The 14,321-nt window shown below is 43.7% G+C and overlaps 1 protein-coding gene across 1 annotated transcript in view; it reads left to right on the forward strand.

Moving 5' to 3' along the window:
• LOC149856471 (uncharacterized) overlaps positions 1-14,321 on the forward strand; it is a 92,582-nt gene that overhangs the window by 42,295 nt on the left and 35,966 nt on the right. Inside the window, exon 5 of the mRNA XM_090064072.1 lies at positions 2,600-2,658. Within this exon, the coding sequence (XP_089920198.1) occupies positions 2,600-2,658 (59 nt within the window). The remainder of the gene's footprint in view (positions 1-2,599; positions 2,659-14,321) is intronic.

Raw genomic sequence — 14,321 nt, forward strand, 5'->3', positions numbered from 1 at the left:
ACAGGCTGGTGGTCCTGGTGCAAGATAATGGGACTCCCTCTCTGTCAGCTTCAGTTACTCTCCTCATTCCCTTGGAAGAGAACAGCCTGCAAGACTTTGCCAAGTCCATGGAACTTCCTAAATCACCATCCAGAGCTTCCAGTTTAACCCTCTATCTCATAATTTCTTTGGTAGCCATCTCTCTGGTAGTGTGTGCAATGCTAGCCATTTTGGGTGCTAAGTGCCTCAAAGCTAGCCCTGGAGCTGTGGGCTGGCCTAGCATATTCTGTTGCAGGAGGGCTGGCCATGAGCCCACCACATATTTTCGTGGGCAGCTGAAACCAGGCCTTGGAGGAACTGGCCTGGTTTCCCAGGCACAATGCTACAAATCTTGTTTATCTCCAATGTCTGATCAAGGTGACTTCCTCTTCATAAAACCTTTCAGCCATTCTTCTACTGGAGAAAGCATGGCTGCCTTTGAGCAGGTGGGCAGCACCTTAGCCAGTCCTTGTGATGGGGTAAGATTAATTTGTGCCTTGTTGTACTGTCTGTTAGTGCAGCTACCCATAAATACTCATGTTAGCATGCTGTTCTCTTCCAGTCCTTTAAATACACTTAGCAGCCTTCTGGAGAACAGCTACTGCCATCACCCCCCTAGCAAGAGGCAGGGGCGGTGAAGGTGTAAATAGCATCTACTACTAGAATTAAAGCTCCTACATTAGCAGTAGCTGGTCTGGGGATTTGGGTTGATTTTTTTTCCATGACATTTAAAGGCATTTTTGTGTGTTGTTGTTTTTGGCATAATATATTGCCTTATTAATTGTATGTGAAAGTTTTTCATGTTTAACTTTTGCCACTTTATGGACCTTAAGCTATACTTGGAACAGAGTGGTTTATGAAACAGGCTTCTTTGTTTCAATATTTTACAGGTGTGCTATAGAAATTATCAGTTGATGAGTTGGGTGTTGTATTACCCGCTGACCATACCAGACTTCTTTAAACTGGGAGCCCTAAAGTGAAGTGCAGAAATCCATACTAATGTACCTAAATACATGTTTCCATTGTAAAATATGCTGTGCACTCGCATCTCCCTCTCACTTCAGTACAATGTGGGGATGTTTAACACCTCTGAAAAAAGCTACTTTTGTTTAAATACCCAATTATTTAGACACCTAGTTTTGATAATTTGGGATTCAGCTTTAAAATCATATTGATGTCTGTAACCCTCTGTCCTAAAATAGAAAGTGACAATTAGAACATCATTTTAGAAAATAAGAAAGGAGGCCTTTTTTACAAAATGATTTTGTGCATTTGTTTATATACATTATTGCATATACATTTAAAAAACTAGTAGCCTAGTATGCATATATTTTTGTACCTGTGTATGTGACTGAGTGTATAGTTCTTATTTGTCTGCTATTTAGTCTACACCCAACTTATACAGCAATGATGTCTCTGTTTTGGGGAAGTCAGCAGTTATCCTTCTGTTTTTCTTTATCATAATCACCAATGCTTGGGTAAATTAGTGATATCAAATCTTCTGTGAAATGAAAAACTAGGTCAGCTGTTTCCATTTTCATTACTAATTGCATGTACAGGCTGTATTATCTTGTATGGCTGCTGTTCTGCTTTATAGAGCCTAGACTGCTCATTCCCAGCATAGCTCAAGAGAAATCTTTGTAGTGTTTCAGGTAGCACATTATTACTCCCAAGTTAATTAAGAACATGGCTAGAATGATTCTTAGAACTACTTGTATTTCAGACAGAAAACAGTTCTGCCATTTAGCTTTCTTCACAAAGAGTTGATTCAAACCAGAAATAGACAAAGCTGTTTCATGTATTTCTTTATTTACAAATTGTCCATTGTCTGATAATAAAACAATGTGGGTGGAAAGTAATTCAAGGCCAGTAACCAAGTTTTTAGAGTGCTGTTATGTCTGTAGTCTCTTGTGTCCCCTAAACAAATAATGCATGTTATTGTGGAAGGCAACTTGTTTTTGCCATGGACAGAAAAATATATTGCAGTTCATCAAAGACAACAGCATCCAGGAAGAGACTGATCAAAATACAGACTGTGTAGCCAGGATTGGGTTCAGGCATTTTTAAAAACAGAGAAAGGATGGATTAGGAAGTTTTGATATTATTCTAGCTTTTGCTATTTAAACATACCCTTCTCAGTGTCAGTTAGCTCTGTTTCCTCCCAGGCTCATTACATTTATAGAGTTCTTCAAGTTAAATTGATGTCATCAGTTTTTATCATATGCTTCATTTCTTTCACAGATTGGTTTCCCAACCTGCTTTTGGAAAATTATTCATTGACTTGTTCTGTTATGCTTCCTAGCAAAAATCTTGCTTCAGAAATATTATGGAAAGAAGGGGACAGGGAAAGGGACAGAGTCTCATTGTTTATTTTGTTTGTTTGTCCTGGTTGGTTTGTTTCCCTTGAAAAAAAAAAACTTTTCGTATTGCTCAATTTCATTTTAAAATTATGCTCTTTTATCTATTTACAGCCCTTCTTCAGCATATCTCGATTTTCACTTTGGAATAATCTTGGACCAGGTTGCTCTGATATCTAAAGTCAAGAATAGAAACATTAAAACACTTTTCTTTTCCCTTGCAGCAAGCACAGCCTAATACTGACTGGCGTTTCTCTCAGGCCCAGAGACCTGGAACTAGTGGGTAAGTGATTATTTTTTTTCCCCCTCTATACATATGCAGGTTTTTCTTATTTTTCTCACTGGTTTCAATTCTGGTAGAAGGTGTCAGACTGGCAGTTCTAGAATAGGGCTTCTTGGTTTATCTACAGAATAGATATAACATGGGAAACAGGGCAAGCTTCTTCTACCCCTGCTTCCAGGCAGATTAATGTTGATTTTCTAAATTTTTTAGGGGCCCCACAGGCTGGATAGAATGGCCTGGCAGGTCTCATCCGGCCCCTAGGCCACATTTTGCCCACCTCTGACTTATCAGATCGGTATCAGCTGATATGGTTGGTTAATCATTGGCTATTGGTGTCGGCCAAGAAAATCTTTATTGGTGCACCCCTACTTTTAACAAAAGTTAAGTAACTTGCATTAAGGACCTAATTATTTTTCCAACATGGACATGCCCATAAGCAAAAACACACACATTCTATAATTAGGGCACAGACTTTCAGTCAAATGAAATGAGTTACAGGTGGGATTTACCCTGTTGTCCTCAGTTTTCCTGCAGTAGATGAAGGCTAAGTAGTGGCATGTTAGCCATTTTTATTCAGTGGTAAGATTTTTGTATTTAGCTTTTACATATTATAGAGTAATTTCATGTCAGCCATTTTGTGATATGTCCCTTCCCATTGTAACTCTTCTTAATTTGTTTCCCATCCCCTGAGATTGTGAGATATATAAAACAGGGCCTACCTTTCTGTGTTCATACATTAGCAATCACAATGGGACTAAGCACACTGGTGTCCCTCCCCCCGTCCCTGCCCCTGACTCAAAAGCATAAGGAGTGACGTTATAGGGAAGCAAAATTATTTCTACTGAAACTAGTAATAGGCTTATTAATTCATGATACAGTCCTGTGAAAACACTCAATGGCTGCATCTGCATAAGAAGGGGGATACGGATGCTGTGGGGGAAAAAGCAGGGGCACAAATTTGTGCTGCTACTTTTTGCGCCAGCATACGCTCCTGCATGTGGGGTTAGCATGGGGAAAAAATGCTCCAGGTGGGGTAAGGGTTGCTGGGGCCAGGATCTGGGCTGGCCCCAGCAGCCTTACCTGAGATCCCGGGGGCCTCCCAAGGCTCCAGTGGTGGCAATCTGGGAGCGCGGAGCCTGGCCAGTAGCCAGAGCATGGCTTTGGCCAGCCAGGCTCCTGTTTTAGGTGGTGCACTCTGCCACCACATGCACTGTCCCACTTTTTTTCCATGATTTTTTTTTTATACCAGGATTTGCTGGAATCTAAATTTGGCTCTATGCTGCATATTTGCAGTGCGGAAAACCAAATCGTGCATTGGGTGCATTTTGCAGTGCCTCAAAAGACTTTGAGATACCACAAAATACAGGTGTGCTCGTATGGATGTAGCCAATAGGTTAGCACTGCCACACCTATAAAGCTTCTTAATTATTAAATAATCTGATTAGTTAAAAAGAGGAAGCCATCTTACTTAGTTTAAAATACCGTTAGTTATGTTTTGATTTATAACAAATGCAGCTATCATAATGTCTAGATGCATGTAAGTGAATATAAAACACCAGTTAGCAACAAACATAGTACAAACCAAATAAATTCCTCATCTCCCCATCCCAGATAAACTAAACTGGAGATGATAATGTTTAAATAGTCAAAATAAAATTAATTTATACCCTCATTCTCAGCATAATGATAGACAATATGGGAAAGTGAGTTTGAGAATTTAAATAGGTTCTTTCCTTCTGAGTCAACAAGGCAGGTGAAGCCAGGGAATCAGCATTCAGTCCTTATAGATGAGGAGACAGAGAGACCTACATTGTTTTGTACTAGTGAACGTTTCTGCTGATCCTGAAATTGCCACCAAGGAGCATAGATACCCACACTGTATCTCTGCACATTTACATAGTTGCCTCTTGAATGTCCAAGAGGCCACTTAGAGGGAAACTTGATTTGAACTGTGCTTCTATTTTAGGCCCCAATTCAGCAAAATGATGCATTTAATCACATGAATTTGTCCCCTACTTTCAAACTAGCACTGAGCCAAATAGGTGCTGTAGAAATCATGCTTTTGTTCAATCTGTCAGAGATGTAGCAGTGTTAAAATTGCCTTCTACACTGGGCCATCAACCTCATATAGCAGCAGGTTGGAGAGGGGAAAAACTTTGTAATGAGGCACCATTTATTTAAAAACCTTGGACCCAGCTAAGATAAATGATATTCTTGTCTACAGAAAAAATATTGGGAATATTTTAGAGGCATTTTTTTCTACTTAATAGTTATATTTTGTTTTCTCCCTCTGATCCATGTGTTATTGGACTTATAATAAAGGAGAGACACTGCCACTAATGTGCAGTAGCAACAGGTTACTACACAGTAAGTTGTTGCTACTGTGCAATAGAATCAGAAATGACCCATGTGCCCCCTGGACCCATGTGCCCGCCGGGTACTGCACAGTCATTTAGTATTTGCTGCCAACTGCATCCACTGTGAATAATTTGTTACATTTAGCTTTTTTTCTTTTTGTGGAACATCTGCAATCAGGTTGTGAATTGCCTGAGTTTACTTTTTTGGCTTAATTGAGTATAAATCTTTTCAGATCAGAGTTAGGTGCAAAAATGCTGTTTATGTGAGGATCATCTGAATATGCAGTCATAGTCATGAGCAAGAACAGTTCTGCATATGAATATATTTGCAATTGAATATTTGCTGTTCTTTCCGATGTGCAGTTGACCATGGCTATTTTATCACACTTCAGACTTGCAGCACTAGACAGCATTGCCCTCAAATACACAGTGAGGTTCTGCATACACTGCTTCCCAACCTGGAGCAGTGTAGCCACATTTGCTTCCTGCTGGTGTGTGAAATGACACTGTCACTCAGCAGTTACACGAGTAGTGTAACATGGGGTGGGCAAATGGGGCATGTGCCCTGGGCATTGCCTAAGGGTGAGAGGCAGCTGGCCAGGCATATTTTTTCCATGCTTTGACTCTGAGGTACAAAGGTTCCAGTTCAGGAAATAGCCTGCATAGAGCAGTGCAGTATTTGGGGTGCCATTGCTTGGCACAGTTGCTTTGCATTGTAGATAAACACACACATACATTTACTGACTTAAGGTTGCTCCCCACCCCCACCAGTGAATCACTTGGACATTGCCCCACTAAGTAGGTCAGCACTGACATTTTGGATAACATGCTTATCAGAGGGGACAATATTTTCATTAAATCAAACTGAAACCACATGATTTGATTCTGTTTTTGCTTTGGTTTGCATCTATGTACAGCTGCTCTGAGAAATAAATATACAGGCATGGAATAATATGCACATAATTAGATATCCTTGCTGGCATCAGCTGACTTCTGCTCACTGATCAACCTTTCAGGACTCTGCGTGGTATTTTAAAATTCCAATCCTCAGAGAAGCTTCAAAAATATTTGTATTCTGTTTTAAAAAAATTAGCCTGCCCACTAAATTTTCTTCCTTCTCCACAACATAAAGCATGCTTTCTGCCCCCCAAATCGCCCTGAGTTGGGTCCTAGCATAATTGATGCTTAGTCTTAGGTCAGCAAAAGCTTTCTAATACATAGGCTTGTTATGGAGTTGAAGTCTGAAACATCAGAATCTTGCAGGGCTAAAAATAGTGAGAAGAAGAGGAGGGAGTACCATTCAAAATATAAAAATCTTTCCTTCACAGTGGGTCCCACTTCTCTTCTGTCAAGGCCCCAAGATACCAGGCATTACATTCTGACAGATTTATGTATAGAAAGTCTATTTTAAGAAGGTTTTTCAGGTGATATATTTATAAGGGTTTTTTTTTCTCTCCATCTGTTTCCTGCACAGCTGGCTTCATGGTTACTCATGCACTTGGCTTTACAGACAAGGGAATAAAAAAACCAGCCAGAATAACATTTTGGAAGATGCTGTAAAGCATCCTAAAATAGTTTGTCTGCAGTGTGCATGGCACATGCAGCCTATACAATATGTGGCTTTTATCAGTGCCACTTGGGATGACCTGCTCAGCTTGCTCAATGTTGATATTCAAGAGATTACTCCACATTACTATTATTGGTCAGAGACTGAGGAATGCTAAGGGACTAACCGTGCTTTGTTTTTGAATTCCAGTATCTTATTGTCTTTCAGGGCTAGCAGCAAGTACTGTGTGTGTACTGTGAAGCTGAGAATCTTCTATGCTCAGCATTATAAAGGTTCAAATGCCAAAAGGTCATGACCTTCAATCTGTGATATTTCCTGGACTGCATATTATCCATCCCGTCTCCGGCCAATGTAAATTCTTTATAAAAGGAACTTTTGGGAGAGTGGGAAACCTCATTTAGGGCAAAAGAAGGAACTGTCTTAATTTGATTTTTTGGTTTTTTTTTGAAATGTCACCCATTGAAACTTGCTTGAGGATTGGAATGTGAAGAGGATGAAACTAGGGTCATATGGAGGAGTAAGAAGAATAATAGAAAGACAAGATAAATTATGGGATCAGTGGATGCATTTCAATTCTCATGTGGTTCTGCATCATGTAGAGGGCACGTCTATACCAGACACTTAATGGCAAATGAATCTTCATGTGCACATGCTTACTTCACAGTGGGTGGGTCTACACGTGACGCTTTAAGTTAATATGCATTAAGGGTTCGTATCTACCTGTGTGTGCCTTTAATGCACATTAAAATGGTGAATTTAGGCACAAATAGTTAAAGCGCATTAACTTACAGTAGATATGTTAAAGCGCTTTAGTCCCAAGTCAGTCCATACACAGCGTTAATGAGCTTTAATGACTGCATATGTAGGTGCCTGTCTAAACCCACTTAATGACTGTTAAGCTAATGCACATTAAATTTAGGCAAGCTTAAATGCATGTGTAAACACTCCCACCAAATCTCCCTAATCCTAACTAAATTTGATAGCTGCAAATGAAAGTAGCAAATTTACTTTGCATTAGTAATGGTGCCATAGTGCTTGTGTAGACGCCTGGCCAGGAACCAAACCTGGTCCCAGTCTGCCATCAATGAAAGTGTGGGAGGTATGTCCCTGCTCTTGGAAGCTGCCTGCTGCCAGGGTGGGCTTCACCACAAGAGCCCCGGCAGGGACTATGTCCCCCCTGCCATGGCAACAGGGAGCTCCAAGACCCCTGCTCCCAGATCACAATTGCAGAGTGGGGGGCTAGGAGATCCTTATCTCCCAGCCCCTACTCCACCACTGTGATGAAGGGCAGGGGCACTTGGGAGACCCTTATCTCTCAGAAGTGGTTCTGCGGCCAGAGGGCCACAGGTCTCAGGCTGGGAGATAAGGATCTCCCAGCAGTGGCTTTGCCATCCTGGAGCCAGTACTGGGAGCTCCCTGCAGGCAGGGGCTGGGGAGCTTGTTCCCTGCCCAGCTCCATGAGTGCAGAGCTGTGGGGGACAATCTCCCCAGCCTGTTCCCCCCACCTCACACCCAGCTCTGCGATCACAGAGCAGGGGCTGGGAGCTCTCTGCATGGGGACAGTTCCCTGCCCAGCCTAGAGTTGGCTGGGACCTGCCTCTGACTGAGACAGTTCCCAGTTAGCCCCAGGCTACACGGGGAAGCATGCGTGCCTGGAAGTAGCTGGGGGACTGACCTGTTTTGAGCAGTCCTCAGCCAATGCCAGGCTGCACATGCAGGCTTCCCTGCATGGCCCGGAGATAACCAGGAACTGTCGTGCTGAGGGGCAGGTCCCAGACCCCTGTCCTAATTGGTTGATCAAGGCACAGGGATAGAAAGAGCCGTGGGGTTGGAACGGGTCTCAACTCCCTGCTCTGATCCAGCAATAGAGCAGATAGAAGCTAGCTAGGTGCTAGCTGCCTCACTAGTGGGGCAGGAGGCTGGGACCTGCCGCTCCCCTGCAGCTTTTTCCAAGCCCGTGACGCAGACTGGGGAGCCAGGGCCAGTAGCTCCCTGCTGCCAGGGGAAGGAGACATTGTCCCCAGCCCAGCAGCAGGCAGCCCCTCAGGGCCAGGAAACAGCTGTCACATTGCAGGGTTGCAGGGAACTGAGAGCAAATCTTCTCCTTAAACCTACCGAAAAACCCTTACTGGGCACATCTACATGTCATTGTATGGTGACATTGCTACGGCACCATGCTTTAGTACTTTCTCTTGGAAGTACTGAAGCATGGCATAGTATGGATGGTTATAGTGCCATGCATGCGGCACATGGTCAGATTTCACGACTATGTCATCACACCAGCATGCTGTAACAGGGGAGGGCGCCGCTATGGTGACATAGCTGATGATCATGTGTAGACACATGTGATTGCTACATTGCCACAGTGTGCTGTACAGTGATGTAGCACATCAGTAGGTCACTGTAGGACAAAGTATAGATGTGTAAATTACTGCACAGTACATCTTGGCTGGAGTAAATGCATGTATATATGCACCCAAATATAATCAATATATGTTACAGGCAGCACTGTGCATAGTAAAGTGTCGGGCAAAATTAACAATAGAACCTGGTTTCTAACTGTTCATAAATTTACCACATGTAAATTATTCATGTTTGAATTTTCGTTACCTGGAAGCTGTTTCAGGATAAATTTATGTGAAAAGCTTCAGCAAAATTAGCTCATAGTTTCCTCTGATCTTACCATAATCTTAGAAATGGTTATTTTTCCCATACTGAAAAAACAGAAGTGGTTTTGGTTGGTTGGTTTCTTTGTTTTAAATAAATAAAAGGAAATCTTGTATCGCCATACTTTGGAGTCTTCCATATCTTTCAAGTCTGATATGGAGAAGGGTTACTTGGTAGCAGGGATATGTCTTTTGCCATTCCCACAACATAGGATCACCTGGTGTGTGGTGGTCTGAGATATTAGACAAACTTGTCAAAGATGATTGTCTCTTCAGTAGTCCACAAGAAGATCCACTTCAGCTCATTTTGCAAAGTATCCTCTAACACCTATAATAATCTGGGGATCTTTAGTAAAAAAAAAATACAAAAGTCAGATCCTCAAAAACCTGGAGTTTGACACAGAAGAGAGACTAGAGGCTAGAAATGTAGTCAAGTTACGAGCTTTTGAATGATCTCAGTTCAGACAGGCTCAGTAGAGCCTGATTGGTTTGGCAGCTGAATTCCTTAGAGTTTGTCTACACTGAGCATGCATAATCTCAGGTCAGATGTGGTTTGAGTATGACTGTCAAGGGCCACTGCTGTAGCTCAGTCTAATAATACTTGCTAGAGCTTTGGGTCATGGATGGTAATCAGGGAACAAAGTCACAGGGCAGGGAACAAGATACCAGGTACAAGTTAGGAGTCAGAGTACCAAATAAAGGGTGAAAGACAAGAGGCAGATCTGAGGTAAAGGTCAAATGCTGAAGGTCAGCAGCCAGGATGTCAGACCTAAACTAGATAGGATGTCCAGCCAGAGACTGAAGCAAGCATGCTAGGCTGAGGTCAGAGTCCAAAGGTCACCCAAAAGCAAGAATCTGGATGGCAGGGGCTCTAGGGCTGGAAAATGCAGAGGCAGAGAGATTCTCAAACAAAATGAGAGAGTGTATCATGTTTTGCAGTGGAGATCAGCTTGTTAGGGCAGTTCTTTAAATGCAGACCCAGGCATGCTGACTGCAGTACCAGGAGCTGGCTTGAACAAGCTGGGCTCACTCGCTTGTGAAGATGTGGTGTGAAGGTTTAACCCTTGAAACATCTTTCCCTGAAATTGTTGTTCCTGGCAACTATCCATCTGGTGCCAGGCACTGGAACTGGGGAAAGTGATCTGATCTTTCCCCTGGGTCCTTTTTCTCTCCGTGTCCAAGCAGTGTGGAGGATGATGTTGTCTAACTCAAATACAAGGGAACTGGAGCTGGTCTTGGGAAAGGGGAGAGTAGATTGGGACTAGGGGAGGATGAATGGGACTGTGTCTGGGAGAGGAGATAAACTGAGAGCTAGGGGGAAGACTGAGGAAGCAGGGTGATGAGGAATAGAGGTGAGAGACAAATGGGAACAGGGTTGAATAGACTGGGAAGAGAGATTGGGCAAGGAACTATGGGGCTGAGGACTAGGACCAGGTGAAAAAAAAATACAAGGAAATGTGAGACTCGAAAGGCCATGTGAGGAAAGGGGACTAAGGGTAGAAGCTAATGAGAAGAACAGGACTGTAGGGTGACCACTTGGAGCTAGAGAAAGATGACCTGGAGCAGGGGTGGGTAAAATGCAGCCTGGGGGCCAGATGCGGCCTGCCAGGCCATTCTATACGGACTGCGGGGCCCCTAAAAAATTTAGAAAACTAATATTAATCTGCCCTGGGCTGCCTGTCATGTGGCCCTCAATGGCTTGCCAAAACTCAGAAAGCGGCCCTTTGCCCAAAATAAATTTCCCGCCCCTGACCTGGAGCCATGGGATGGGGTTTTGGAAAAGAGATTGGATAAGATAATTGACACTGGCTGGGTAAGGAGGCTGGTAAAAAGACTGAACTTAGGCTTTGTGAGAAAGGGGCAGAAGGGTCTGTGACCACTAACACACAATTTCTTCTTTACAGTTCCTGGAACTGAGTGCTTTGTGGTTAAAACATGTTTGCACAGGGGAGGAGTCTACTGTCTGTGGGACTTCTAGTTCATACATTGCAAAAGCTGAAAGTTGCAAAGTGAATGAGGCAGGAGACTATAGCGAGGGAGAGTGGTTTTACAGTTTGGGTAGATAAAAGGTGCCCTGAATACATGGCCTCTATCCCTGCAACTGCTATAAAGTTCATAGTAATGCTAAGCAAGTGTAACCTGGGTGGTACTCCAAGAGGTACCCCCTCTCTAACTGAAGGGATCAAAGCAGGTGCACAAGTGCTGTGGGAGGTGTAGGGACTCTCCTCCTCCTATAGACCAGAGCCAGACCACCAATGGGGAAGTAACCATATACCTTTTAATACTGGGAACATAACAGGCATAAATCAGAGGGTATAGTGGACACTACAGTGCCCCAAGGGGGCAGGATTCAACAAAGGTTAGACACTTACAATCATTGACAAAAAACAGGGTTAACAAAATATAAAAAAACAAACAGCAGAACAAACAATACGGGTTGGAGAAATATAAAAAGGCACAAAATGCAAAATGACAAGGAAATATAGGGCCTTGGTACCTGGAAGGGGAGAAAGGGTGGGGGGGTCCCTTTCCACTGCAAGAAGACTTGCTTTTTGTTATCTCACTCACCCGAAGTTTTCTCAGCTGGGACTTGAACCCAGATTTCCCATGTGGTAAGCAGGAATACTGCTACACAGCCACCACTGGTAGCCTTGCTCCAGCTTGCCAGGGGTCTTGACCTTCCTGGAGCCCTGGCCTCACATGGTGCTGCCTGGTCTCTGATTGGAGGAGCTGGAAGCAGAGCTGGGAACCTCTCAAGTCACTGTTCAGCTCCTTCCTGGAGCTGGGGAGCCTCTCCTGCTGGCTGCAGCCTCTCGTAGGGGATCTGGAGCCCAGTGGGGAACCTCTCCTGTTGGCTGCATACCGTGCTGCTGAGGGTCCCACTGGTGCCTGCCGGTCCTGCTCTTTCAGGCTCTTCTGGGGTACTGCTCCTGCCCCACTGGCTCAGCTCTTGCCTGCTCTGTGAAGCTCCTTCCTTGTTGTCCCTCACAGTCTCTCTCCTGAGCCAGCCCGCGCTGCCCCTTTTATTCCCCTCCAGGTGACACAAGGGGCCAATTGGGACATGGGGGAGGGGTGAGTCTCTGGGGTCTGATTGGTGCGGAAAGGGAATCCCAAGTCCTCCAATCATCTTTCGCCCTTTCAAAACCCCTGGGCCAGGTCACTACCAGCCAGCCCATCACACAAAAATTCTAAATTCCTTATTTCCAGGTACCCAGCATGAGACCCTGGGGTCTGATTTGGAAAAGTGCTTAGCGCTCACATCTGCGTTTGAAATTGATGGGAGCTCTACTTTGAACATGTTAAGTACTTGATTTGCCATGCCTCAGTTGCTCATCTGTGAAATATGCCATCATCTCACAGGGCCGTGGTGAAAATTAATTGCTTAATGCCTGTAATGTGCTCAGACAGTATGTTGACGGGGGCTATAGGAAAACTCAAGAGGCAAGTAGTAATTCCATATTGCAGATGACACCAAAGCAGGAAGATGTAGTAGGTATGCTGAAGAGTCGAGCTAAAATTCAGAGGGACCTAGATAAATCAAAGGATTGAAGCAAAAGAAATCTCATGAGGTTTAACAATGACAGGTGCAAAGTCCTGCACTTAGGATGGAAGATTCCCATGTACTGCTACAGCTTGGGAACAACTGGCTAAGCAGCAGCTCTGCAGAAAAGGACCTGGGGGTTACAGTGGACAATAAACTGGGTATAAGTCAACAGTGTGCTCTTGTTGCCAAGAAGACTAGCAGCATACTGGGCTGCATTAGTAGGAACATTGCCAGCAGATCGAGGGAAGTAATTATTCTCCTCTATTCAGCACTGGTGAGACCACATTTGGAGTATTGTGTCCAGTTTGGGCCCCCCACTATAGAAAATATATGAACAAATTGGAGAGGGTCCAGTGGAGGGCAATATAAATAGTTAAGGGGCTAGAGCACATGACTTCTGAGAAAAGGCTGAGGGAACTGGGCTTATTTAGTCTTTAGAAGAGAAGACTGAGGGGGGGATTTGATAGCAACCTTTAACTACCTGAAAGGTGGTTCCAGAGAGGATTGAGCTAAACTGTTCACAGTGGTGGCAGATGACAGCACAAGGAGCAATGGTTTCAAGTTGCAGCAAGGGAAATTTAGGTTGGGTATTAGGAAAAATCTTTCTCACTAGAAGGGTGGTGAAGCATTGGAATGGATTACCTGGAGAGGTGGTGGAATCTCCATCCTTGAAGGTTTTTAAGGCCCAGCTCTACAAAGCCCTGGCTGGAATGATTTAGTTGAGGATGGTCCTGCTTTGAGCAGGGAGTTGAATTAGGTGACCTCCTGAGACCCCTTCCAATCCTAATTTTCTATGATTCTATGATCTAGAGTAATGTAGAGATGAGTAAACAAAGCAAGGATAACACACTGACCAGTGAGGGTAAAACAAAGTACTGAATAGCTAGTGACAAGTGGTGGCTAATTTTACCTATAGCCACAAAATACTAGTTCTTAAAATTGTTACACTTGTGGGATACTGTTCACTCTGGGATGGGAAAGATCAAAAACACTTAAAAAGAATGTTAGCATTAAATGCCTCTGTCTTTCTTTCCTTGTCCCATCTAAACAAGGTCACTGATGGTAATGCTACTATTACATTATTACATGTACTCCTTTCCTGCGCACCTGGGCATCCAGATTTGGAGGTTTACATGGCAGTTTTTTGGTTGCATAAGTCTGAAAAAATCTACTTACGCACAGATTGGTATTCTGTTCTGTGCACATAGCCCTGTATACCTGGATAGCTGCTATGTGTGCACCCAACCTGTTCAGATGCTTGGGTGACAAAATGAGAAATACCCTCCCATGTTTTCTTCCATGTAGTTGAATGACTAGGGCACTTGGCTGGGAAACTAGAGAACTTGGGGTTTGGGTCCACCTTAGCCACAGCAGCTTGGAATCTGGATCTCTGACTTCCCAGAAAAGCTACCACAGCACAAGTCAGCCATCATAGTCCCTTTTGAAGCTGGCCTTCAGGCAGCCATGAGAGGGAGCTGTGTGGGAGATACAGAAGCATACAAATGTGGCTGGGTGCTCAGGCTGGCTGC

The sequence above is a fragment of the Crocodylus siamensis genome, chromosome 10, assembly GCF_052110815.1.
Source record: "Crocodylus siamensis isolate JL-2025a chromosome 10, ASM5211081v1, whole genome shotgun sequence".
NCBI classification, from domain to species: domain Eukaryota; kingdom Metazoa; phylum Chordata; order Crocodylia; family Crocodylidae; genus Crocodylus; species Crocodylus siamensis.